A 23,170-nucleotide genomic window follows, 5' to 3' on the forward strand; every position below is an offset into this window, starting at 1 on the left:
TTAGATAATACAACGGAAACAAGAAATAGAAGGACCCATAGCTTTTTCAGAGGGAAAACATACTTACTAAATTAAGCATGAGGATGTACGACAAATTCCTTGGTTGTTAAGAGTAGTACGAAGAAATGGAGACATGAAACGTTTGGTTTGTGTAGTGTGGAGAAATGCTCGTACGTCGGAGTCAAGCCGAGGTTGTCGGGATATCACACATTTGACCGCTGTTTTCCTGATGAGCTGGCGTGTCGGTGGGGCTAGTCTTGATGACCTGGCAGTGGATATAGAATTGATAATTTCTACAAATTGTTTTTATGAAAAGTTTACTCTGCATTGGTTTTATTTTCCATATCAATTTTCAGATTCCCACAAAATAAGACCAAAATAAATATAATAACTCTAAATTCAACTTTTGTTTACTGCCTAAAAATACCGTGTTATTATCTATACTATATAATCTTATACTATATATTATTTTGGTATGATCAAATTAATTATATATATATATAACATCTATCTATAAAAAATAAATAAACGTATGTTTCTATCTCAAAATTTGAAAAATAAAACCAACCATCGCATTAAATTTCAACTTAAATAATGCAAAAAATCATGTGAGACGATATCACGGGTCGTATTTGTGAGACGGATTTCTTATTTGGGTTATCCATGAAAAAGTATTACTTTTTATGCTAAGAGTATTATTTTTTATTGTGAATATGGGTAGGCTTGACCCATCTCACAGATTATAACCCATGAGACGGTCTGATATGAGACTCAATCATTAAATAATGATGTAAATGTGGAAATTTTGAATTTTTTTTTTTGCCAAGGTTGAGTTGGAAACTATTCTTTTCGAACTGTGAATCGTAAAAGTGTAGAAGCTAACCGGACAAAAAAGTGGAAAACCTGATTTGCCCCTGTTCAGAACTCAGGTATCGATGACACGGTTCAAGAACTGCTGAGAAAAGAGGGAGTAGTAGTGCTAACAAAATTTGGAAAAATGGGGTTGGAGGATATGGGCGGGTTGGCGATGCACGTAATTCTGTCGAAATTGGCTCCGTCGGACGTTGCATCATTTTGCTGTGTCAGTGAAAGGCTTCGGGGTTGGGCCTCCGACGATTCCCTTTGGGCCCGATTCTGCTCCGACGACCTCAATCTCTCCTCCCCTCGCGATCCCAACGGCAATCCAACCGCTTCTTTTAAGGTTACATGATTGCTTAGATACGCACACACATGTGTTTTTATATGTGTGTAATTTTGTTGTGTGTTTTTTGTGAATGTAATTGTAAAGCATTGACTTATCGTTACATACTCAATAACGAGATAAAAATTATCATTTATTGTTTTCTAATTAATTTAGTTGTGTCGTGGTTAGTTGGATCGCTACTGCTTTTCTTATTTAGCTCAATTCTATGTAATCGGAAGTGCGATCCTTTGTAACGGCGAATTGTTTCATTTCATAATTTTTTTCGGTCACTTAGGGCTGTGAATGACACTGCTGTACTAATAAGATGTGATATGTTAGGAAAACATTGGGTAGTACGATAGTGGGGGTGGAAGGTGGGGAAATGGTCGGAGTAATAAGTGTCGAAATTTAATTTTGAGCATTCATTTGATGGATATGACTGGTGCAGCATATTATTTCTTCATATGCATCTCCTGATTGACTTATGAAGTGGAAGGATGAAGGTCTGAAAATTCCACTTTCTTTATCTGGTAAAGTTCCTATATTTATGTATATATTTAAACGGTTTAAGAGAATGGATGTTATTTTTTTCCATGAAAAATATCCTGAATAAGAATTTGAGACGTGAATTTTCTTATAGTATTCATTGAAATGGTGCTAAAATGATTGCACACTCTTGTTTGTGTGTTCATGGACACAATATTTTGGTGAACAGCCAGCGCAAGAGATCGTGACTCAATCTCTGCTGAAATAATCATTTTGAATCCTTTCATACTTATTTCATGGATCTGTAAACACAATATTTTGGTGAAATAGCACAAAAGTAGCTGTGATTTAATGGAATTAATTGAATTAGGCAACTTGTGCTCATATTTTTACTCAAGTTATTTTCACATTGAAGATTTTGTCTTAGTGTTGCTATTGTATCTTGAATATTCTCTGGAAGCTCAATTTACCCTTCATCTATAGGCAGCTTATAGAGCATGGCGAGAAGGATTTGCCATGTATCCATGGTCACTTGTTATGCGAGCCAAAAGTTGTTGGAGCAAACTTAAAGCGTGGTTGGCAGTAAACTTTCCCGAGGTTTTGCCAACTCTACGCAGGGGCGCATCTGAAGATGAAATCAAGAGGTTTGAGAAGTCTTTGAAAATAAAACTCCCCCTTCCTACTAGGGTTCTTTATCGCTTTTGTGATGGCCAAGAACTGCCTGATGAAGATATGAGTGGCAGCTTACCCTCAAGTTTGTTGGGTATCATTGGTGGTTATTCTGTGTACGATCACCTCGTGAATGTGTTCTTGTTACCCTTAAGCCAAATGGTACTTGAAACAAAGGATTATATGCGTCTGATAGGACTTAGTGGTAGATCATATAAATATATTGTAGTGGCAGCTTCTGCTACTTACGGTGAGAAAAGTTTTTTTTTAAACTGTATCAGCGGTCAACTCTTTGTGGGCACTAGGAATCTGGTGAAAGATGGAGAAATGCTGCCTTGTGTTCCTGATGCATTGATCAATTCAGTGCATGATCCAAAAGGTAGCCAACAGCAGGATGCCATGCTACTATGGCTAGAAGAACATGGACGTCGCTTGCAAGATGGAATTATTGGTGTTCGCCAAGAGAGAAAATTTCGAAGCATAAATCTGTTCCCTGAAAAAGCTCCCATCTGCTCCTCTGCTGTGACAAATGGCGTAAAGGTAGTGAAAATGATCCTCTGCTTTGTTAATGTATCTAAAACTACCTCCTCTCCCCACAATTTTTCTTGTCTTACATGAACTTGTGTGGTGTGTGGATGCAGTATGGTAGCTTGCTAGTTGGTTTGGGATATAAGCATCACAGCTAACAGTTGAATATATAAATTACGTTCTCTAGGTTTTTTTGTTGGCCAAAAGAACTCCAAATTAAGATAATGTTGTTGTTAGCATCCAATTTATCGGCCAAGGAAATTGGTTTCATTATAGTGGATGATAAATGAAACTCAATCTTAATCTTTTCTGACCCACAAAGCTGCTTTAAGGAAAAAATGCTAAGCAAGCAAATTTTCCCATGCTATTCTCAGGTTAGGAAAACATTTTTGAATTTTCTGATTTATTTTGCTAATCAGGATCTTGCATGATGATCCAAAATGTTTGAGAACAAAATCGTTCTATATTTTAGTATGCTTCCCCGATATTGCAAATTGGACTTAGTGTAAGTTTCTTGGACTATCTTTTTCTGAGTTTATCTGCAGACTCTTAGACATGCATGCACCTCTTTTGTTGCTATATCAATTATTCACATTGATTCTAGTACTGATTTACCTCTTTTATCGTCTCTGCCCTTCTGTCAACTCGACCCTTTGCCCTCACATTTTTCTATTAGATATTTGAAAGATGAAGATGACGATGATTTCAATATTTGATATCTTATGCTTCATGTTTTTTTTTTAAATTGAATTTATTTTTATTTTTTAGAATATTTTATTTATTGTGCCTGCCTTATAAAGAGTGTGTTTCGCCTTGTGTTTAAAGCCCCATGTCACTGAGCGCTTTAATGCGCCTTGCACTTTTGACAACTATGGCAGGCTTGTTCTGTTAGTGTCGGCCTTTTGGTACAAAAAAGAGGATGTAGTCTGGGCACATAAGAGTATGTTGCAATTTATTTGCATTTTGTCCTAGGTCCGTGCTTCGGCTGCATTTTTACCTGAGTTCAGTAACCTTCAAGATGAATCAGACAAGTTTATGTTTGCTTATTCCATCCGCCTATCTCTTTCTCCTGATGGATGCATCATCAATGGAATGACCTTCAGCTCTTGCCAATTGTATTGGAGAAGCTGGATTATACGCACTAATGATTTGGTTGTAGCTAATACCAATGGAGAAGCTGTGATAGGGAAGGTATGTTTTCGCCATTGTCATATAGCTTTATCTCCCTAGGGTTGAGTGTGAATGAACTAATTTTCCTTTCTAGAACATGTATTATTTGTTTTAAATAATTTGACTAAATTTATGACAAAAATTTCGAGAAAACAATGCTAAAAATATTTCCAAAGAAAACTTGTTACAAATGATCAGGGAAGCAAATATTAAGAGTAATATAGTCGTTAAGTATAATGAAGAATGCATGTTTTGTGGTGCTACAATTCAGTGTTTTATTTAAATTAAATTATAAATGGCCAAGTGCTTCTTTAAAAATCTTTACTATATGTTTCCCATGTTCTTCTCGTTATTAACTTGTCAAGATGGTTGCTGAGAAAATATTGATCCTTATTTGACAGTACACTTCTCGATGTATGCTAGACAAACTCTATAACCCTCTACTTCTGGGGAGTTGCGAGAGATGAGTGAAACACCTTGAAATATTTTAGTCATATAATCGACGTAACAAGCACATGTTAAACATGGTCGAGAAATAAAATTTTTGATTAAAATGTGGCGAGTAGATAATTGAGTCATACAATCAATGAAACAAGTGTTATATTAAACTTGGTCGTGGAATCAAAATTATGATTAGTACGTGGCCAATAGTATTGCTGAATTTAATTCCAGCATGTGAAAATATCTTTAGTCAATGGTCTTAAGTGTTGGCAGACAGACCTCATGATCTTACTAGCAATTTCATTTTCTTTTTGAATCATCTTGATGGAACATGTGAAAGCAATACATGCATCAGGCATAATACATGCATCGGAGATCTTCCACTCTGACAGGTCTTAGATTGAAGTAACCTAGACAACATGAATTTGACTTGTTTATGATGAGTATAATTGATTTAAATGAATAAAGGAGAAAGAAAGGACTAATAAAGTTGTTTTCCCTAGCTTATTGTGGAAATATTTCATACATCACGACTCTTGTGCTTGGTTGGAATTCCTTGCTGTAAGCGTGTGTAATGTGTATGAAAAGAAGAAGTTGATAACTAATACTCATATATAAAGCAATTGCAACTCATATAACCATCAGTAGAGCTTTTAGTCCACTTAAGTTGAGCTGACACCTGTGATCATATTTAAGTTCATCAACTGGGTCTTCAAGTATTTGAACTTGTCTAAACTGTATGCTGCAGTATCCACTACTACGTGCTGGTGAAGAAGAGTTTATCTATGAGAGTAGGACAAGTCTGCAATCCTCTCGTGGATCTATGGAGGGTTCTTTTAATTTTGTTTCTGGAAGGTATGCGCTATTTCATGAAGTCGTCATATCTGTAAATTTATGTATGAGCATCAATTTTTTTTTAATAAACTTGATAAATTAAACATTGTTGATTGAGGACAATGAAAATAATTTATCAACTGGGTAGTAGCAGAATATATCATGCATGCTTCGACTCATTTGACCTTTTTATGCATTAAATTGTATATTTCTTCCTGCCAATCACCTAATGCCTAATGGCCCTGTCTAATTTGGTGCACATCTGATTGCCTGCATAATGTCATGTTACCTAATTAAAAGAAGCATCAAAAGCTTTTCTTTCTGCTCAAAACCATGAAAATAACCAATAAGCAGTAGGATATTTTGCTGCTCCTAGCTAGAAGAATGAGAAAGTTTGTTGTTTACACTGAGTTTTCTGCTTGCCTGTATCTTAACATAAGCAAAATATGGAAGCTACTAGCATCTTTGTAGATGTCCTTTTCTAGCAAAGCATTTTTTACTAGTCTCGACGAGATTTTTTTTTGGACAAAACGAAACCTATGAAATGAATATAGAGGACATGTTGATAAACCGAATGACCGAAAGGATGTGAGACATATTTCTTTCATTTCAATTTTGTTGCTTAAAACACGTGACGCAACTTTTGGAGCACATGATGAAATCTTAAGTGACTCGTTTTAAAGAAAAAGAAAGGCATATCAAAATTATTTTGGCATTAAGTCATACTCCCATGGATCAAGTGATGTGATGATACCTGACACTTAATTTTCAAAACACTAGCAAGAAGATAGATCTGTGAGTTGATTGCCCACAAAATTTGACAGAGGTTTTAGATAATGACAATGAATAAATAATGCATTCTTTATTTGTATGGCCAAAATGTTGTCTATTCTTTTACCAGACGAATGGTTTACTTGCACAATCATTAGTTTTCTTGAGTTCCCGTAAATTACAACCTTTGGCATGTGTATGCATGTACACGTATATACACACATACATGAGTTCATGCATACAGCATGTGCATACACACTTCATCTCTGTGCTTGAAATAAATCGTGTAGGTGTAAATAAATATTAGCTTCTGTCTCTTCAGATTGGCAGATGCAAAAGGTGGACCATTTGCAGTTGAAGTAGCTTCATTTCCACTTCAGCTTCCAGAATACATTTTCTGATAATCCAGGTGTAAAAGGTTTATTTATATGAATGCTCCGTTATTCTATATGCTCGACTTTCGTTGGCAATGATACAATATTGATAATTCCGTGTGTATTGATAAGTGAGGTCTATATCATTCTCCGTACAATGTAATATAAGTAGGTTATATTTATATGTTAATAGATTCATGCAACCAAGCTTGCCTTTCTCAAGTTTTGCATCGGTTAATTTTCTCCCACAAAAACCATGCTATGTGGATCAAGCATCAGCGGTGAATTGAGAAAATGAGCTTAGCAATCTTGGTATTCCAAACATGTGAAGATTCAGAGAACAATAAGTGTTAATAAGTTACAGTAATCGATGTTTCTATAATTGTAGTAATCGACATCTTACATCTTATGTTACATCAATACGATAAAATCTTCATAGCAAGTTCATCACCCATATGAAATTCTAACAGCCACCTAACATTCGCACAACTCCATGTCAGTCCTGGGCTGTCGTGCCCCAAGTTGGAGGAAGGTTAGGTGTAATTTTACCCTGTTCGGTGATAAGTTTTTATGTGGATCATAGTTGTAAAAATCGCAGGTGTCCTGAGACTTAAAGCGCAAAACGTATATTTTTTAAATCATATGATAAATCACATTTTTAGTGGACAATTTCTCATATGTCGGATTTTTTTAAAACAAAAGACTTTTTTTCTGTGAAACGCAAAAATATAAACACAAAAGTGCACGTTTCATGGAAGTCGTGCGGTTTGGAGTGCACTCAAGCGTATGCTGTGAGCTTCGCTGCGTTTGCGCATTTCACAACTATGATGTGGATCGCGGCAAAACTTCAATTACATGAGATAATATAATTCGCTATCTATTTTATATTTGGTATTGTTACTAGAAAATGATAGGCCAGCACAAAGTGCTTCCAAACTTCTGACACAAATTCACAAGTGATTGTGATTGGTACAAAAGAGTAAAAAAAGAAAAAGACAAAGGGAAAGTGGAACACTCGAACGATAGAAAACTGAACGTGGGATACATCATACAAGCATAAGAAGTCGAATGGACCGTTGATAAGAAACTACTTAGTGGTTGGAGGTTTGAAATAGGATAATAATGCTAAGATGGTTTGAAGCAGGGTAAGTAATACGACCAAGTTAATAACACTTTTATAATGAATCCAAGGGCTCGAGTAATCAGTTATTTTCCGCCTCAGTATCTGAAATTCAGTTGTCAGGTCAGGAGCTTCGGAACTCAGCCGGCTTAGTATTCTTGGCAACTTTTCTTTATCCCTGGAACTTCCCTCGATGATATCTTTGTTATCGAGCAGTTTCACGTCTCTCGTTGTCTGGATTAAGTCACTCATAACCTTGAGATATGAGCTAACGAGGTTTTGTTTTCCCAACTGCTGACCTGTCTCATAAGTTTTCAAATTCCGGAATATGATCTCTGTATGATCATCCACTGAAAAAGCTGGCATGTAAAGATTGGCCCAGAAATAGTAACTTCTGAAATGAATGCTTCTAACTCCTCCACTCTTTTGTTTCTTGATGTGGATGCCTGCCTGTTCCAACTCTGTGGCACTGGGAAATACTCGTTTTTGATTGTTAGTGGCAGAGGGAACAAGCCCGATTGTGTTGAGAAGAATTCTTATGTGACCCGCATCACCTCTAGTTATGGTTTCTTCGCCTATGTTAATGTCCTCTTCATTGGCTTCCAAGTCAATGTCATCATCCGCTTCATGCTCAGTATATATGTATGTATGTATGTATGTATGTATGTATGTATGTGCGTCTCTAATGAAATAACTACTTATCTAACTGACTAATAGACTGCAACTACAACTGAGTCGCCGATGACTGCACCGTCGGTGTGATCATCGGCCGCCAATAGGAGGCTAGAGTATTTGCTGCTGTATGATGGACCACCAGCGAGATGCCATGGAGACTTGAGGGCCGGAGTTATGCAGCTCCATTCAGAGCTTGTTGACTTGGAACAACAGCTCATGGACGTTAAACCATCACATTTATGGAAACAGGCCATACGATTAGCTTATGACATTGAAGACACCATAGATTCCAATGCCCTGGTGAAATCTTGCGGGTGCCTTTCGAAGTTGTTCTCGGAGAGGAGCCTTCTGGCGGATCTTAAGATATTTCTGGGGAAAATTCAAGTTCTCAAAAGTCTTGTAAACTTTGATAAAATCGTTAATGCAACAGAAGGAATATCAGCTCCAGGAGTGGTACTAGTGGTATGACTTTTGATGCAACAACAAGCAACAGCGTATCAGCCGAATCTTTCGTAGGGATGGAAAACGAAAAGGAACTGTTGTTTCATCATTTGTTTTCCTCCGACTATTCAGTGATTGCGATACTTGGCCTCGGTTGCTTGGGAAAGACCGCCCTGGCACAATCGGTGTACAATCATTATAGTGTGAGGAAGCATTTCGATTTGCGTGTTTGGGTTAGTGTAGGCATGAATCTTAGGCCGAGGGAAATTCTGGAGGTGATGTTATTACGCGTTGGTGTTAATTCAGTCTCGCAGAGTATTTCGGAGATGGAAACGACTGAGTTGATGGAGCAGCTGTATAAAGTCCAGAAGGGAAGAAGATGCCTGGTTGTTCTGGATGATGTCTGGTCCTTAGATGCCTGGAACACCATACGTCCTGTCTTACCACATGACGATAACGGGAGCAGAGTGATCATTACAACCCGGGGTCATGATTCGGTTCCACCGTCCTCGTACGTTCTCGAAAAATCAAACCTGAGCCAAGAACAAAGCTGGGAGCTGATGGCAATTGTAACAGAAAAATGGGATAGACATGGTCCGTATTACGTTTTTAGTTAATATGGTTTCATTTCTTGAAAATGTCGGAGTTATATTGAAAAGGTTGATTGTTATCGACTTAAAAATAACTTTCCCTTCAATTTCTTCTTTTGTTTTTATTTTTGAAAGACATGGAGTTCCGGAAGATCGGGCTGCAAATCCTTGAACAATGTCGTGGCATCCCTTTATCCATAATCGTGGCAAGCCATCTCCTGAAGGGAAAGAAGTTGGATGAATGGAAAGTAGTGCTGCAGTATCTTGAGCAACATCAAAATCGAGATGGTGGAGTTAAAAATATTTTGGGTTTAAGCTATGACACGCTACCAGTTCATTTGAAGCCGTGCTTTGTTTATTTGGGACATTACCCAAGCAATCACGACATACTGGTTGACAGATTGTACTTACTCTGGATGGCTGAAGGGCTTATATCAACAAAAGATGTGCCCAACTTATCAAACTTTGATATTGCCGAAGCTAATTTTAAGGAACTGGTCGACAGACGCATGGTGATGGTTCAAAACGAGGAAGAATGGGACGCCCCAAGGCCTAAATCATGCCGAATTCATGACCTATTACGTGATCTCTGCATTAAGAAGGGAATAGAGGAAGAATTTCTTAAGGTTGTTGGGTCAGTCCGCGTGAAGGAAACAAGCTTTACATCGCCTCGACTTGCGATATATTTGAACACGCATGATAATATAGATAGAGTTTCTTTGGAAACACCAGAAGCCAAGACCATCCGCTCCCTTCTTTTGTTCAAGACACAAAAAAATTCTAAGTGGCCGTCGGAAATTGCTGATCTTAAGGAGTTTAGATATTTGAGGGTATTGGACTTCAACGAAGTCAATTTTCGTGTTCAAAAGCTTCCAAAAAATATAGATAAACTTGTTTACCTGAGGTACCTAAGTTTCCGAGGGTGTTATATCACGGAATTCCCATCGTCTTTCATAAACTTCCCATTTTTGGAAACACTGGATTTACGGGTAATAGAAACTTGTAGAATGACTCTACCTAATGTCTTGAGGAAGCTTACGAGTTTGCGGCATCTATATTTCCCTGTTATGTTTCAGATTGGTAGAGAAACTCAAGATGATCAGAAGCTGAGGCTGGATGGTTTGACAAGGCTAGAAATACTAGAAAATTTCGATGCAAACTTATGTGATGTAGCTGACCTACATCAACTACAAAAAATTCAAGTCTTTTCAGGGGTTGTTGATGGAAATAACGAGGACTTGGAGAAGATCATTAAATTTTTGAATCAGAATGTGAGAAGCTCAAGTCAAACATAACTGCTGGTAAAAAAATTTGATTGTTATTCGGAGAAAAGATTCTCAATTTTGGAAAATTTGCTCAACTGTCATGCTCTTCATGCTTTGGAGATAGAGGGGTTCCTGGGTGAGTTACGGTTACTTAGAGGGATCCTTTTAACTTCAAACTTCACTAAGATGGTATTTAGTGAATCTGAATTTGGACAAGACCCCATGCAAATACTAGGGATGCTTCCGAATCTAAGGAGCCTTGTCCTGTGCAACGATGCATTTGTAGGAAAGGCAATGGTATGTTCTGAAACAAGCTTCCCTCAACTCACAAGTCTCAAACTGGCGATGTTGCAGTCATTAGAGAGATGGGAAGTGAAATCAAGAGCCATGCCAAATCTTACTGTTTTGACTATCGAGCAGTGCGAGGAATTACAAATGCTTCCCATTGAATTGACGGAAATACGGACCCTCAAGAAAATAAAGATTGGGCCGATGCCACAAACATTTCAAGAAAATATTCGTCAGATGCCCTTGAGTTATTTGGTGGAAATCACCCCATATGATTTCTGACTGCTGCTTTGCGTGGATCCTAATTGCTTGGAGTAGCTTTGGCAACAAGTAAGGTATTCTTTTCGTCCCATGTCATTGAAAAATCACAGTGATCCTTAAAAAACACCGCTATAGGTCGTCCTCAACGACGAAAAATGTTCCATGAAGGCCGATACCATTTCGCTCATTTAATTTACTCTGTTTTTTTTTTCCAGAGGATGATCAAATTGAAGATGAAAACCGGTTTCGAGGTCGGTGATTGGAAGATGTTTCAGGATTTGTTCTTTTGCTTGATGTATGAAATTATCTAGTCATCCCGTTCAATAAGAAGGAACACTTCAGCAAATTTATGTAATGTTACAAAGTTGATATACTGTTTCCCAGGCCTTACATTTTGAAGTTGCTTACTTCTGTCTTCTTCTCATTAAGGAATAGGTTAAGGATCCGAGGAGCACCTTTGGCATCATTAGAAAATTTTGAGCACGGTTTTGTGTTTTCTTTTATTATTTCATGTTATCATTTAATTAGCAATTTCATTTTGAATCATGTTATTTTAACAAACGAAAGTCATCTTTTTCAACACACACAGAGATGATATCATTTTATCTGAATATGACCATAATTTAAATTTTTCTGAACATTGGAATAATCTAAAGGTGAAACGCCAGAAAAGGATAGTCCAGTTTGAGTACACCATAGAATAATGCAAATGGATGATTGGATTGGAGACATGGAGACGATGTAGCTCTAGTCTGACCAGAACCAAGAATGTAATAGAAACAATAATCCAAGGCATGAATTTCAATCTTTTATGACTGCTGGCAATTGTTTCTGTCCGTATAGCTGTATGTTGGTTGACACTTTGCTGGCATTATTGATTATGGATTGCCACTTTCTTCAATACCATCACTCTTATTCACTTTCTTTTAAAAAAACTGTGACAGCAACACCAAGGGCAGAGCTAGAACTCTTACATTCACACAAGTCCCAGAAAATAAACTCTCGCCGCCAATCTTGTTTTAATCTGTTCTTGTTTTTTTGGAAAACAATTTAGTGAATCAATATGTGTTCATATATAGAAGTTTTAGTAACTTGAGTAAATAGAACATCATTTGGGAGGGGAAGGAAATAGAAAGCATAGAATGATTGAATTTCAACTGCATCACATGGTAACAAATTATATTATATGACCATTTAATGATTATTCTAAGTCTGCATCACATGATGGAGCCACTTAGGACATTTATTGCACAATAGTTTGTGCCCATAAGCATTCAAAATTCGCAAACTACTGTTAGAAAAAGCATTTTGGCCAAAATAAAATAATTTAAATATGATTATATTTAGAGCCCTTCAGATTTAACTTAGCTTGAAAACTTGGGATCATGCGGTGTAACAGAAAATTATTTTCTGATTAGTACCAGTATAACATAATCGTTGAATTGTTGATATAAATAGAGGTCCCTCGTAGATTTATTTGTGGGAATCATATATCTTATTACTTATATAATTCAAGAACCTGAACAAATAATATTTGTGGGAAGTGATCGGCCAAGAAATAAATATATATGTGTAACGCCAAGTTACGTTTATTCAATCAATGGATGACAAAAAAATGGAGAAATTCATGAAAAATTCTATTTGATTTGATTTTGATTTCGATTCCCCTGAATGCATTGTCTGAAATATGAAAAGTCTGTTGGTGGATATGTTCTGCCAGCTTTCATGCCATTTGCTAATTAATAATACATGTGTTAATTGGTGTGACAACCAGAATGTTATCTGCAATTGCCATACGTATATTTATTCACTTAAATATAAGATACAACATATTCCACTATCCTTCAAACGATGGCGAGAAATCTTGTTTTCTGCTTAGCAATCTGCGGTTGGCTCCTGGGCTGTTCGTCTGCGGATTGGAACATCTTGAATCAGAAGAAAACAAAACATGGGCTCCAGATCACCTTGAGAAACTACTGCGAGAGTTGGAGGATGAATGTGGAGTTGCACAATATAAAGGATTTCGAGGTTGTGCCTGAAGAATGTGTTCAGTACATTGGGAAGTACATGACATCGACTCAATACAAGGTCGATTCACAGACAACGATCGATGAAAGCACTGTGTATCTTGCCACCAGCTGCGGCTTGAAGAAAGATGGGAAGGATGCTTGGATCTTCGATATTGATGACACCCTTCTTTCCACCGTGCCTTATTACAAGAAAAACGGGTTCGGGTAAATCCTTAACTATTCTAAACTAATGTTTTGTTCATTTCTTGATCATGGTAAATGGTTTTATGTGCTCTTAAATTTGATACAGTTGAAATTTTGTATCAATGTCATGGTAATTATGTATAGGGGAAACAAGTTGAACTCTACATCTTTGCAAGAATGGAAGAATCGGGGAAAAGCTCCAGTACTAGACTACTCGCTGAGACTCTTCAATGATCTTAAAGGGCTTGGAGTTAAGATCTTTTTGGTTTCTTCAAGAAATGAATGCCTCAGATCAGCTACGATTGATAATCTTGTTGACGTTGGTTATCATGGATGGACTAATCTCATACTAAGGTTTGAAAAAATAACGAAGATATACCCAGAAAGTATGGCTTTTAGGCCTACTTCTTAAGGGATTCTTTACTCCAATCTTTGATCTTTTGAGCAGAAAACATTGTGTTGTTAATGCAGAGATTCAGATGACGAAAGAAAGGACGTCCAACAATTCAAGGCTGATGCAAGGAAGCAATTAACCAACAAGGGTTACCGTATTTGGGGCATCTTAGGCGATCAATGGAGCAGTATTGAAGGGCTTCCAAGTGCAAAAAGAACTTTTAAACTTCCAAATCCTCTCTACTACGTTGCTTGATTCTTATTTCAAATCGATTATATACCTGTACGTCATGAAGTTACATTTCCTCTGAATTTCCATCTTTTGTATCTATTTTATTAATGCCTGATTCTTTTATATTGTCCCGGATTGAGTTCGAGATGCTAAACATAAAAAAAAAAAAAAAAAAAAAAAAAAAAACTTCTTTTCAAAGCATCCTCAACGATCTCAAGAACATAAACTGAACTTCCTGGATTATTAAACGAGGCCCACATTTCTTCACCCAGTTCACATAATTTCGGATAGTTAGAAAACATGCGTGTTACACATGAAGTATTGGCACAAACGAACTATACTGCACCTCTATTCCATCTTCTCCTCGGCTCCTCTCTGCTGCTTAGCACAGTACTCAAATAAACTACCATCAAAACAGCGTCTGATCGCCTCTTTCGACAAAAGACCATCATGGTCCCTAGCTAGAATGTACAGAATGGTCCACTCCATTTTGCTCGCAGTCCTGCAGGATCAATATCCATCATTCTATTGACTACAAAGACAGTCTAGTTTATACACAGAGTGGCCTGAGCTCGGTATAAGATTTTTGGTTTTACCATCCAAAGGGGTCAAATGCTAGTCTGTTGCCCTCGGTCATGCGCCACATCTCTCCAAATGTAAGCTTGTCCGGAAATGTTCGTGCGTGCTTGCTAAACATGTTCTCAAAATTCACTGGGGAGTATCTGCAAATTTTTAAAAAACAATGTTTCATATCATAAAAATTACACATTTGATCGATACACACACAACTATATCATGCTGCAAACCTTCCTTCTGTGTCGTATGTTCCTGAATCACTCCCATGTTTGGCCTTGTGTATGTTATATATGTATATTGGGAACAGAGGATTCGGAAACCAACCCTGTTGCAAAATATTTCCACTGATAAAATCCAAAACATACTTGGAATTGTTCCAATCTTGATAACAATATGAACTTCATGCCGATGACTCAAAACTTGACCCATCTCCAGACCAACCCCTCCTTTCCCAACATTGAACTCAAACCGAATTCTTTATACTATGAACTAGTAGCTACTAAAGTTGACATTCTTGCCCAAAATGAACATTGCTTCATGCTTGGACATAAATTGCACACGCATTACCACATAGGTTAGCATCAGTTGTGTTGCGTGTTTCCACAACCAAATGAGAGTAGAGCTAAATCCTCGATTCCTCTCCATTAGAGGTGATATTGAATGAGCAAAGATATCAATAGAGCTGTAATAACTTACAGGAAGTGTTAGATAACTCAACCCCATGTTAATGACAATAGCAATTATAATTGATGCGATCATGTTGAAACCTATTTGCCGAAGTCCTGCAGATAATAAAAAATTATTGCCAAGAAGAAATGAATGAAATCATCGCCAAAGCGGTGCAGCTAACGTAAAATGTAGATTGTTCCATACAAAGATTTTAGACTAGTTTGAAAAACTCTATGATGCGCTTCAATGCTCGAGATTCATGATTCCAAGAAAAAATAAATGTCACTTGATTACGACACATATGTCAATTAACATCTCAAAACAAATTGAAAAAAATATTGCAAAAAGAATTCAAGCTTAAAAGCAAGTGTTCTATTTAATTAAAAGAGTAACAAAGAAACGGCTTATAAATACCAGCATAAGTCTCCCAGGGATATATTATCCCATTATCGTCTTGGTCAAAGAAGGCACAATGTTGCTGCAGTACACTCAAGTCATTATGAGCATGGCCAGGTGTTCCATTAGGGTGGTCCATATCAGGAGCAACCAGACCTCTTGCCATATCTGAAATTTCATGAATTAAGATTCAAAAACCGAATGCATCTCTACTGTGTAGATAGTGTACTCTTATCCATCATTATAACTTGACATGAACATTTTCCTTTCAATATCCAAGGATGAACAGGCGAAAACAGCCATTTATCATGTCTAGCTCTTTGGAGATGATATCATGAATTTAAGTTTTGCTTTATCAAAACAATAAGTTGTGCAATACCAGAAGAGAATTGAGAACAAATTAGGAGCTTCGGTATGCAACTAATCACTAGACCATACCAGAGTTAAGGTATGCCTAACGTTGTGGAAAACTTGTGCTACTATACCCAAAGGAGTTCAGGAAAAAATGAATCCCCATACGCACTTTTCCTGTCAACAACTAACCACTTGATGCTAAGCTTTTCGATTCATCCCCAATAATATGGCCAGAGACATAGGACACTATTCTAGAGTTTGCTAGAGCCAACCTTTGGAGCAGAAATCATGAGTTCCAATCCCAGTCTGAATCAAAACAAAGAAATGATCAGATTCACCTTTTCCTATGGCGAATAGAGACCACTATTCTCGCTATTCTAATTTTGAACGCATGGGATACGAACATATTCCTGACTTACTACCCCACCACCATGCGTTATAAATTACTGAATCACACCTTTCATGCATTCAATATTCGAGAAAGAACGTGTAAGCTTAACATTGGTTTACTCTCTAAAAAAAGTTAATATACATATATCCTTGACAAATTGCAAAAAGATCGATTTTTTTAAATAAAAGTCCTGCAAATTTTTACTCTTCATCATTCATGTCGTTCTTATTAGACTTGCAACATTAAGTTTGCCCCACAGGCTCACATTTGTTCTCGTGCTACATGTGCTCCAAAGGATTGGCACGCCTCATAAACTTCTATGAGGCCGTTTCCCCCAAGATCTTGCTCTGCTAATGAATCCTAATTCTGACATTCCAAATAAATAAAGAATTGAAAAAAACACACTTTCAATTGACGGGTGCACATAATCTAATCCTTAAAGAAACGAGTACCGAACATCATCTTACAAGGCTTCGGAATCGAAGTTTCCAAGTCGGTCCGCACTGGCCGCTCGAAGGTCACAGGCGCAAGTGGCGCCTCCGGCGACAATGCAGGATTTCTCTCCGCTCTAGCAGCTGCCATCTCTCTACAAAATCAGTCGCGAAAAATCCTCCAAGAAAATCAATGTTTCCAGAACGAACCCTTTTGCAAATTGAACCAGCAAATGCATGTATGCAAAAAAGAACAAGAGAAACGGTGGGGCGGAGAAATCTGCGCGAATGCGGCCTCACAAGTGACGGGTCGCGTGATTTATCGGGGCTTCGCTCGTGACACGTACACCCCTTCCCTTCACGTCGCTTCAATTCTAGAGCAACACCCTACGGCACCAAAAATTACAAGTCGACTGTTTTTATCCTCGACAGTGCAATCCTAAAATAAAAACGTGTAAAATATATATATATATATATATATATATATATATATATATAAATATAAATATAAGCAGAAATTTTGCTAAAAATAGTAATTTCTTGTCAAAATGTCATTTCTTAAAAAAAAAAAATATATATCATGAATATTGAAATATGTGTACTGCAATAAATGATAATTTCAATTATTGTTTGCATTGATTATATCAATTTATTTAATTCAAATTTGAATTTAATTTATTTTTATATTAATTCAAATATAATTTAAGTATTATATGTTTTTTTATTTTTTTATTAAACTGAAACTAATCTCTATTGAAAATATAAACTACATTAAAAATTTTATATTGATTATATCAATCAATTTAATTAAAAACTGTATAAATAAATTTTAAATACAAATTATTGCAATGTTCAGTATCACTCATTAAGTAAACATTCAAACATATATTTTGCTATTTTAAATAATTTTTGTCCAAATTACTTACTAAAAAAATATAATATTTAATTAGTTAATTTATATTTTCTAAAAATAAAATTGGTTGAGTATTAAAAGTTATCAGGTGTAATGCCCGGAAATTTAATCCTAATAATCTGTAATTATTGAATTATAATTTGATATGATTATGAGAGGATTAATCGGGACACGAAGTAAGAATACGTGTGAAAATGTATGTGCGAGAGCCGAGGGTCTCGCGCATATGCGCGAGTAAGGCAGTAGCCCATGATGCAAGACAGTAGCATCGGCGCACATGCGCGACTTTATACGCGCACATGCGCGAGAGGTCCAGAAAAGTTGGCGCACATGCGCGACTTGGATTCGCGCATCTGCGCGACACAACCCGAGAGTTGTGAAGGATTCCTCGCGCATTTGCGCGGAAGGTTGGCGCGCATATGCGCGAGTTGCCGAGATTATCAGCGCGGAGACCCGAAGGTCTCGCGCATATGCGCCGAAGAAGTCGTGCATATGCGCGAGACGTGTTGCGCGTAGAGTGCGCCATTTGCCATGATGCATGCGCGAGGTATATATATATATATATATATAAATACATGCAATTTATTCCTCAGAAACAAAAACGAGAGCTTCGGGGAAGAATCGCTTTTGAATTTCAGAATTTGATTTACGATCAATCCGTCCGTCCAAATTGTAATCCGACTTCGGTACCGAGTTCCTAGCAACGTAGGCTACAACTGGACGTAAGTTTTGCTACGTTTTGACATGCTTTGAAATTATGCTATTGTCAGAATTGAATGGAATTCATATATGATGTTCTTGACATGTTAGACATCGTAGAATCGAAGTCAGATTGAGAAACGGACTGATTATGGAATTGTTATGAATTTTTAGGGAATATTGATTTATACCAGACAGATTTGAATTGTGATTGGATTATGGATTGTATTGGATATGGGTTATGGATTGTAACTGTGAGTTGAGGATATTGTATTGACGGGGATATTGAAATTGTACCGTTATGCCGTTGATTTTGAATTAAATCCAGATTGATCAGATTGTTATTGATTTGAAAGGTATATTGACATGAGATTATTGATATTGTCATTGCCAGACAGACTGTGAATTCAGAACTTCGACTGAGCCAGAAACCGACGAAAGAAAGGTATAAGTCAATGTGGTATTGGAAGATTGACTGAGTCGGTTTAGACTTGAGTTTCCCTAAATCACATACTTTACTTTATTGCATTGATTTGACTGATGTACTTGTTCTCTTGAATTATAGATAGCAGGTATTAAACGAGTAATCTTGTGACAGAAGTACCTGATAGTGGTGGGATCGTCACGGGCACATTGCACGATGTCACAGGATAGTGTCGAAATCTTGGGACGGAAGTGCCTGACAGTGGCGGGATCGCCACGGGCACATTGCACGATGTCTCAAGATAGGATATTAGCGATAGAGCTACAGTCCATGACGGTTAGGTCAGGACACCGGATGTTTGGTTATATCGAGTAAATAGGATTGGAATTCTTCTATTACGGAATTCGATATAGGAACACCATATTTGGTTATATCGAGTAATGTAATTACTGTTTCTTCTATTACGGAATTCGATATAGGAACACCACATCTAGAAACCGGGATCCCTAGACTAGGATTGAGTCTAGTCTGAATTGTAGAATTGTGATTATGTTTCAGATTTTGATACATATTACTGTTACCTGATTATATGCTTTATATTTGTTTATATGACTGCATGTTTCGTTGATTATACTGGGATTATATTCTCACCGGAATTATCCGGCTGTTGTCTTGTTTGTATATGTACATGACAACAGGTGGGACATGATCAGGGTCCAGGAGATGAGGAGATATCGTGATAGAGTGGAGACTTCGGACTTGGATGTATATAGGGTTTTGACACTGGATATTTAGATGTTGAACCTTAGTTTTACTGATTTGTAGACGGTACAGGACTTGTACTTTATTTTATACTGAGTTGTATATTAGTTTGATTTCACTACGTTCCGCATTTAAAAAAAAAATATTTTAGACCTTGTTTTATAATTGATTAATTAGTCCCAATGATGATTAAGAACTTGATTAGCGTCCGGATCCCCACATCAGGACACCAAGGTTTTCTAATGGACATTAAAGTATCATTTAATAATCATGAATTTTTTATTTCAAATGCATATTATTAGGAGATTACCTTAATTTGAAAGAATTAATGTATTGTAGTTTTCTTCCAAAACCATATGTATATTGTATATATTGAATTGTCTTATTTAACATTTAAATAAGAGATCACAAGAAAATTAAAATAGATAAATTCAAAAAAAAAAAAATTCAAATGAACATTAAATTACCATCAATAAATATGTATATTACCCTCAATAATTAGAAATTTTGAAACTCCATGTATGCAATTCGAGATTTTCATAATTTCAAAGAGTTAATGTATGATATAATTCTGCCAAAAGCATTAAATGTATAATTTTTGTCACTTGGGATGTCTTATTTGAATTTTCAATTATAAATAATGCAATATTGCATATTATATTTATCTTACTAAATTTATCTACTAAAAAAAATGAATTTTGAAATTACTCATCATTTCAGCAGCATATCCGAGTTGAATCCTTCTAAGATGTAATGTTCGTTTAAATTTAGATTTGTTCGTTGTTATGAACTACCTACATATGGAATCAACGAGACATTAAGCTTGAAATCTGACTTTCATTATCGAGAAGTAAAAAAAAAATAATATTATTCTTCTATTTGTACAAAATTTTAATTATGACATATTTACTAATGTGATAATTTTCTTCTATATTACAAAGTTCACGAATACATGATAGTACGAATGACCCGTAATGAAAATGATTAAATCAATTCTAAAGAAAGTACGCATCTTATTAGAAGACACATTATAAAATTTATTGGCATTGTTTTGGAACACACATAGTAAATTTTAATAAAATAACATTTCTGGTTTATACATAATTTATTTATATTCACATATTTCATTTTTCTTTAGGAATAATAGGCTATTGTGTCTATTATGAAGAGATTTCATAGCTACAATTACAACTCATTTTGATAAAGATATTGATGAAACAATTATTATTATCATTCAAATGTGTCGAACACGTGCATGCCACAAAATTATTCGTCAATGTGGATTTAGATGAAATTATTGAATTAAAAAAATCATTAATTTTATTGAATTTGATTAAAAATATTTTTTTTATCACATGTTAAAAAATAATAATATATAATTTCTCAAAAAATAAATAATTAAATATGTATTTAGATTAGTGGTCAACATCAATACACTAAACACGATAAACATCATGTCATTAACATAGGCTAACACAATTTAAAATTTTGATATATGATAGTGATTATTAGCCAAAAAAAATTAATCGACATGCGTTATATTTAAGCAAGTTTTTTAAGAATTAGAGAAAAAAAAGTTTTTATAATTATATTATTTTTTCAATTTAAATGTCTATTCATTTTTCACTAATTTTTAAGAATATCATCCCACGCATTGCACATGTTAAATACTAGTTTGGATAAACAGACGAAATTTCAAGGATAAGATATGCAGATTATTGCATCGCTTCTGCGTTTAGTTTGGAGGATAAAATAAACTATTAGTAAGTAAATTATAAAGAAAATGATTATCGTGAAAATGTAATATATGATGTTATGTTTAGTAATATTTTTAAGTGTGGATAATTTTGAATTTTTTGATGAAAGGACAAAATTATCCTTGTTTCTTTTTTTTCCTTCTTCTACTCCGGCGGCGGCGACGGCCGATCCGGCAGGGAGGTTGCGGCGATGGTCCGGCAACGTCGGTCCGGCCGGTAGTCAGCAGCGTCGACCGTGGCCGGCCGGCGGCGGTCAGTTGTCCGGCGTCGGCTGGTTCTCGACGGCAGCCGACGACGATCAGCCGGCAGTCGACGGTGGTTTCGGCCGGCGGCGGCCGGGGTCAGCGGTGGCGGGAAGTAGTGGTGAGTTTGGATATAGAAGAAAGGTAAAATTGGACTATTAATCTATCCTTAGTTAATCCACTCAACCAAACACACCCTTAGTGTTTTCGCGCAAGATAGGTTCGAACTTGAGCTACTATTTTTTTTACAAGAAGTCCGGTCCGGTCTTGATTTGTAGTGACCCGTTCCAGAATCACCTACTAGGCAAGAACTAAGCATGCAATTAACCTAATTAACAATAATCAGAGATAACAGCGGAAATAGTCAACAAAATAATGGTTATACAACCCAATCGAAGTCTAGAATAACTCAAAATAAAAATACCCAATACCACCATATCGAATCAAAACAATACCGATAAACTAAACCAACCAGCTACTCAACGTCCTCCTCCTGCTCCTCCTGAGCTGTCCAACCTGAGGCCTGCCCCGTGGGAATGGGGTGTCCAAGAATAAACAAAACCGAGGACGTGAGCGATAAGAACGCCCAGTACAAAAGTATGAGTATACAGACCTATATGAAATGCACATGCTATGATCATGATACCGGGGTAGTCAAGAAACAGGAGTCACAAAAGGATCTCAACAATGCTCAGTCTAGAGGCGCCAAGTGGATAGTGCCGCGCGGTACACCTCTGGGTCACTGCATCCACTACAAGACAGACGTGGACCTAAAATGTCCCGGACCACCGAAGCCCTCCCGACCCGTCGGCCACTGTGTACTCTCGGTGTCCATGCGTCCACAAGACAGGGCTGAGCGGCCCCAAGATATAGCTTATCTCGAAGGAGATACAGCTCAACAGTAAAGGCTATCTCAAAGGAGAATACGGCTCAACATGAAATGCAACGTGCAGTAATAAACGTGACATAATAGCATGCGTCATATGACATATAACAATGCAGCAAATAATCATGCAACACATATATGAATGTATACTCAACCAGGATATCTCGGATAGTACTTTCGTACCTCTATCACAGCAAGTCTAGCCTTACGCAACACCGCTAATCAGGTCTAGAACAAGCCTACGCATCAAAAGCATACTCAATCAATACTACCATGCTCGACTAGCAAAACCAGTACTCCCTAGTACTATCAAAGGTTTAGGGTTTACCTTCGTCCGTCGACAGCCCTTTGATGTCGATTGCCTTGAAACTCAGGCGCCGCTACGCTACTACTCCTGGCAGCTCTTGGCTATCGCTCGACCAACAACTAACCCTAGAAACCTTCCAAATCCTCTCAACTATGAGAGAAAACTCAAGAAATTGGCAAGTCACAAATGAGAAATCCGAGCACTATTTATAGGCCATGTTCGGATCCTCCGAACAACACTTCGGAACGTCCGAACGCTACGTGTCCATTGGCTCTTGACAGCTCATGATCGGATCCTCCGATCATACACTTCGGACCGTCCGAACTCCCACGTGTCCATCGGCTCTTGACACCTCATGATCGGATCCACCGAACCTACACTTCGGAACGTCCGAACTCCCACGTGTCGATCAACTCTTGACACCTAATG

General features: G+C 36.9%; 3 protein-coding genes and 1 pseudogene across 4 annotated transcripts; 3 read left to right on the forward strand and 1 right to left on the reverse strand.

Moving 5' to 3' along the window:
• The first annotated feature begins 855 nt into the window (after positions 1-855).
• On the forward strand, positions 856-6,659 carry LOC140813350 (F-box protein SKIP16-like). Of its 2 annotated transcripts, XM_073171857.1 has the most exons (5): positions 861-1,201; positions 2,153-2,878; positions 3,839-4,057; positions 5,226-5,332; positions 6,405-6,659. In XM_073171857.1, the coding sequence occupies exons 1-5, from the start codon at positions 998-1,000 to the stop codon at positions 6,481-6,483; spliced, it is 1,335 nt and encodes a 444-aa protein (XP_073027958.1). In that variant the 5' UTR covers positions 861-997; the 3' UTR covers positions 6,484-6,659. The 2 variants fall into 2 exon arrangements, with proteins under 2 accessions (XP_073027959.1, XP_073027958.1); XM_073171858.1 differs by lacking the exons at positions 3,839-4,057; positions 5,226-5,332; positions 6,405-6,659 and adding an exon at positions 3,745-3,819 and having other exon boundaries at positions 856-1,201.
• A 1,658-nt stretch (positions 6,660-8,317) lies between these two features.
• LOC140813151 (probable disease resistance RPP8-like protein 2) lies at positions 8,318-11,583 on the forward strand (annotated as a pseudogene).
• A 1,186-nt stretch (positions 11,584-12,769) lies between these two features.
• Positions 12,770-14,437, forward strand: LOC140813351 (acid phosphatase 1-like). The gene is made up of 3 exons (XM_073171859.1): positions 12,770-13,330; positions 13,454-13,663; positions 13,781-14,437. The coding sequence occupies exons 1-3, from the start codon at positions 12,948-12,950 to the stop codon at positions 13,956-13,958; spliced, it is 771 nt and encodes a 256-aa protein (XP_073027960.1). The 5' UTR covers positions 12,770-12,947; the 3' UTR covers positions 13,959-14,437.
• On the reverse strand, positions 14,148-17,197 carry LOC140813352 (peroxygenase-like). The gene is made up of 6 exons (XM_073171860.1): positions 16,788-17,197; positions 15,594-15,743; positions 15,207-15,292; positions 14,741-14,835; positions 14,531-14,656; positions 14,148-14,436 (listed from the first exon to the last, which is right to left on the reverse strand). Exons 1-6 carry the CDS (start codon positions 16,900-16,902, stop codon positions 14,283-14,285), a joined length of 726 nt encoding a protein of 241 aa, XP_073027961.1. The 5' UTR covers positions 16,903-17,197; the 3' UTR covers positions 14,148-14,282.
• Positions 17,198-23,170: the final 5,973 nt, after the last annotated feature.

Source organism: Primulina eburnea, chromosome 14, assembly GCF_022965805.1.
Source record: "Primulina eburnea isolate SZY01 chromosome 14, ASM2296580v1, whole genome shotgun sequence".
Lineage (NCBI taxonomy): Eukaryota > Viridiplantae > Streptophyta > Magnoliopsida > Lamiales > Gesneriaceae > Primulina > Primulina eburnea.